The sequence below is a fragment of the Bison bison genome, unplaced genomic scaffold (assembly GCF_000754665.1).
Source record: "Bison bison bison isolate TAMUID 2011002044 unplaced genomic scaffold, Bison_UMD1.0 scf7180017864527, whole genome shotgun sequence".
Classification (NCBI taxonomy): Eukaryota; Metazoa; Chordata; class Mammalia; order Artiodactyla; family Bovidae; genus Bison; species Bison bison.
Window position 1 is genome coordinate 811515 of NW_011495078.1, and position 4564 is coordinate 816078.

Here is a 4564-nt window from a genome sequence, read left to right on the forward strand (position 1 = left end):
AGAGGTCAGCTCCCCTCCCACCAGCCCCCGGGCTGTGAGCAGACAGAGGCAGAGGTGGCCGGGAGGCAGTGGCTTCAAGGCCTGTTCACAGGAACAAACCAGAAGGAAGACACAAGTCCGCGCAGGGAAGACCACTGCATGCAGACGGCTTCTGGTGCTTCCGGCAGCCTCCCCAGCTCTCATCCCTGCGGAAGGGACGGGCCTCCGTCTCCCAAAGCCACCCCAGACACTTGGCCTTGGGGAGATCGTCATCTCCAAGGATGAGCCGAGACCCCTGAGTACCTGTTGGACACTCGGAGAGCCCACCCCCTCTCAGGGCTGACACACCTGCCCCGAGGAGATGGCAGATCCAGGCTCTGCGGCCCCAGGACAGCCGGTGGATGGGGGTCCAGCCGAGCGCCGCAGGACACACTGCCCACGACCCGCCCCAGGACCCAGTGCAGGGAGCAGGGCTCTGGCCGGCCCACCTTGTTGTCGACTGTCCTGTAGGTGACGTTCAGCTGCAGCCCCATGCTGGCCAGCAAGCAGGTGCCATTGCTGCCAGAAACGTTGTACCTGAACACGGCAGGGCTCGCGGGAGCTGGGGTGGGCGCGGGCTGGGGTGGTGTGGTCGGAGTGGGCAGGTCCTGTTCACCGCGCGTGTCTGCAGGGACAGTGGGGTGAGTGTGCCCACCCTCCAGGGAGGCGGGGCTCCGGAAACGCTGGGCAGGAGCAGGCTGCCCCCGGCCTGGTAGGTGCTTGGCCACCAGACCCCTGCCTGCACTCCCAGCTCTTCCTGCTCCCGGAACCCTCAGGCCTCAGCGGCCCCTCACCCACAAGAACATCCTCTCCAGCAGAACAAACCTCCCGTGAGGTCAGGAACAAAACTTCAACTGTGTCCTATGCTGTTGGGACGGTGTCTCCAAGACCATTTGAAACGGTGACAGTTTACACACACTGAGCACCTGTGCGCCGGGCTGGACACGGCCCCAAGGCAGCAGCGCCCAGGCCAGGCGGGGACACACAGTGGACACGCACCACAGGTTGGCACCAGCCCCGTGTCCAGCAGGGACAGCCCCGCGCGTCAGGCTCGGAGGCGAGACCCGTGCCCAGGCCACCACTGCTGCAGGCCCGGGCGGGGCAGGAGGGGCCGGCAGGGCAGGGCAGGAGGTCACACCTGGCGGACGAGGGAGCCACAGGTGGGCCTGGTGACCCCAGCGGGGAGAGAAGCCTGTGTGGGGGGCTGGTGGCAGGGCCTCACGCCCGTGCCATCCCTCCCTGGAGAGAGTCCGCCACGGGACCGCTGACAGAGGGGGCAGCCCCTGCGTGGGGACCAGGCTATGTACGGAATCTGTACCGTCTGCCGTTCTGCTGTGAACCTAAAACTGCTCTGAAACCAGTACTCTAAACACAAGGCAACTGTTTACCTTAACAACAACATCAGTCTCTGTGCCTGTGTTCAGAGGCCTCAGGAGCAGAAGGCGGCCATGAGGTGAAGCGTGTCCAGGCCGGGCAGGTCAGGGGACCAGACACCGCTGCCCGGCCTGACCTCCCAGGTCCGCACTGCTTCCCTCTGCTGAGGCCCGCGCTCAGCTGCTAACTGCACACCCGGCTCCTGAGAGCACGTGAACCACTGCCCTGGGTGCCCCCGAGCCCCCTGGACCCTGGCTCGTGCCCACAGCCTCACACGCTTGCTGCCCTAGGAACAGCCAGGACCCTCCGGGCTGGCCTGACCAGGGCCACGTGGCGGCCTCAGGATCTGCCCCTCGGCCCTGTGACTGGGCCTCTGGCCACACGTCTCCCTGTCACGTGGGGCTTCCTTCAGCCCCCGCCCCGCCACGAGCGTGCCTGTGGGGTCAGGGGCTGGCAGGCTCCTCTGAGGGCCAGGCGGTGGCTGCTGCGGGTGCTGGCCGTGGGTGCCGGGCCCCACCTAGCTCCACTACGCAAGCGCGGGAGTGGGAGGGTGAGGGCCCGTGGCTGCTCCCCGCAAAAGCTCAGTCACAGGCACGGAAACTTATTTTCACCTGTTGTAAAACATTCTTTGGATTTTTTTTTTAACATTAAATTTCTAATCACCTCACACGCACGCCCAAAGGGGAGTAGCGGCCTGGCCCTCAGGAGGCAGGGTGGAAACGCCCTCCCGAGAGCCGGCTGGACTGGACTGCTGGTGCCCCGGGGTTGGAACCCTCCCCGCCAAGGCCCGCGGCTCCCACCGCGGATGCACAGCCCGCGCGGGGGCCTGCCGAGCACACGCGGGGTCAGGCCGAGGACGCGCGGAAAAAAAAAATAAATAAATTTCTAATCACAAATAGCAACCTTTGTTCATTGGCTGTGCAGAGCGCAGAAGGCCTCGCAGCCCCACTGGAAACAGGAGGGCCCAGGCCTGCTGCCGGCCATAGGGAGGGCCACGGGGGTGCCATGCAGCCCAGAACCCGGCCACTCTGAGCCGCCAGGCAAGGCTGGCACACGGAGCAGGGTGGGGGGATGCCACCCTCCCCCAAGGCAGTGATGGTGACCTGTGAGCTGAGCGGCAGGATGTGGGGAGTCGGCAGAAGACAGCGTGCTGTGCGGTGCCCAGGGTGCTCTCTGCAGACTCCTAGGCCCCCATGACTCCCGAGAGGCCAGCACCCTCACCTCACAGGCGGAGGACGTCCTGAGTGGCACCCCGGGCCCACCTGCCTGAGCGGGACTGTGGTGGGCGAAGCCTCTGTGTGGAGACCGCCGCCCCGACCCCATCCACTCCATGACGAAGGCAGAGGGTCCACCTGCTTTGCCCTGGACCCTGCTTGAACCCACCCTCAGGAAGGAGGGCACCTTCCCCACAGTGGGGGCCGGGGCCTCGGCGGGGTCCTCACCCTCTCTGCTGAAGTTGCTGCTGGACAGGTAGGCCTGGATGGCCGCGTCTCGGAGCGTGACCGTCACATTGTCCATGTTGACCTGAGTCTCGCTCACACACCGGTACGTCTTATTGATGTCAGCCTTGATGTCGGTTGCCGACTCCACAGTCTTGACTCCTATATTTTAAAAAATCAGTTTTTAACCCCTTGAACTACTTGCTTAAAAAGCAGTTTAGATATTCCCCAACCCAATTCTCTTCACCTCATCACCGGTCCACACTGGTTCTTACCTGTGGAGCTCGAATTGGGGAAAGTGTCTGTGTCTGACAAGTTATAAGCAAAGCGCATCAGCTGGACCTCGTAACGTGTTGCATTTCTGGTGAAAATGAGGGTCAGCGTGTGGCCTCTTCCAAAAGTGATCACGAGACTGGAGTCAGAAGCATTCTCTTTGCCACAAGAGCTGCTATTTGACACTTCCGCACCAGCTGGCAGCTCAAAGGACTTATTCTGGAACCAACACGATGACGGGTCACTTACTACAGGGTTCAGAAACAACCACAGCTCGGAACCCAGACCCTCTCCGCCTCAGATACCGCTATCAACGCATACGTTTGTCATAAAACAAAAGACAAAGCACTTTATGTCAAGTAACAGAGCGAAAAGAAATTCCAGTGTGAGATAAGGGTGACCTGATTACTGACACTTGCTTCACTGACGTAATTTTGCTTCACACGAGAATGAAAATAAAGCTATCACATAAACTGAAATAATTAATGCTAGGCTCCAGGATGAGCTGATACTCTCAGACATTCGTGACTGCTACAGAGCTTATTTAAAGAGCATGTCTCTCTAAACAGAGAGAAGATGAGGTTTACTGCAGAATTGTTTGACTGAACTATCAGAAGCAAAACAAACAACTACAAAACCACCAAACCATCTCCGTGACCTGAACTGGACAAGCGGCCAGCGAGCGGCTGTCCTGGCACTGTCCTGCCGACAGACCATGCCTGTGACAAAGACACGTTTTTATGAGGTGGGAAGTCACATTACTGCAAACAAATGACTCCACTTGTGTAAGATGATTAACACATAATGAAACAATACTTAAAAATTCTAACCCAAAAAAAGCGAAGTAGAAATTAAAAGGTGCCGGGACAAATCTTTACAATGAGAGGCATCTCCATGGACAAGGCCCGCAGAGCTCCCTTCTGTCTGACAAACATCATTTACATCAAGAGGAGTCGGCAGCTGGCATGTCCAGGGGGCTCCAAAGGACCCGCCTGTCCTCCTGGCAGTCCTGGGCCCCCACTGCTCTCCAGGCGCCAGCACGTGGCGTGCGCGGACGTGGGGATGGGTAAGGAAGAACGTGCTTCAAAAAGCGCTGACAGCAAGTCTCATGGAAGGACACATGGAAGAGGGATGAAGCGCTGCAAAGCCCACCAACAGGTGATTAACGGAGGGAGCATCAACAGAGAGGGAGAAGGGAAGGGCTCCCCGCTCCGCTGTTCTTGTCTGGAGAACACCATGGACAGAGGAGCCTGGCGGGCTACAGTCCCTGGGGTTGCAGGGAGTTGGACGCGACTAAGCACGGCACAAAAAACAGAGAAGCGCTGCTTATCTGTCAGGGGCCTCGGACAGCAGCGAGCAGGCCTCACTCTGCAGGAGCGCAGTGCTGTGTTACCAAAACCACAGGGATGCCCGTCAGACCAGTGCAGTCACACTGCACTGCAACACGCGTGCACGTGTGA

General features: G+C 59.8%; 1 protein-coding gene across 1 annotated transcript in view; it reads right to left on the reverse strand.

The window, feature by feature from the left end:
* The window catches only part of LAMP1 (lysosomal-associated membrane protein 1), a 13794-nt gene that overhangs the window by 2077 nt on the left and 7153 nt on the right, over positions 1-4564 (reverse strand). The window contains 3 exon segments of the mRNA XM_010831538.1: positions 303-643; positions 2835-2993; positions 3107-3323. Coding sequence (XP_010829840.1) covers positions 303-643; positions 2835-2993; positions 3107-3323 — 717 coding nt within the window.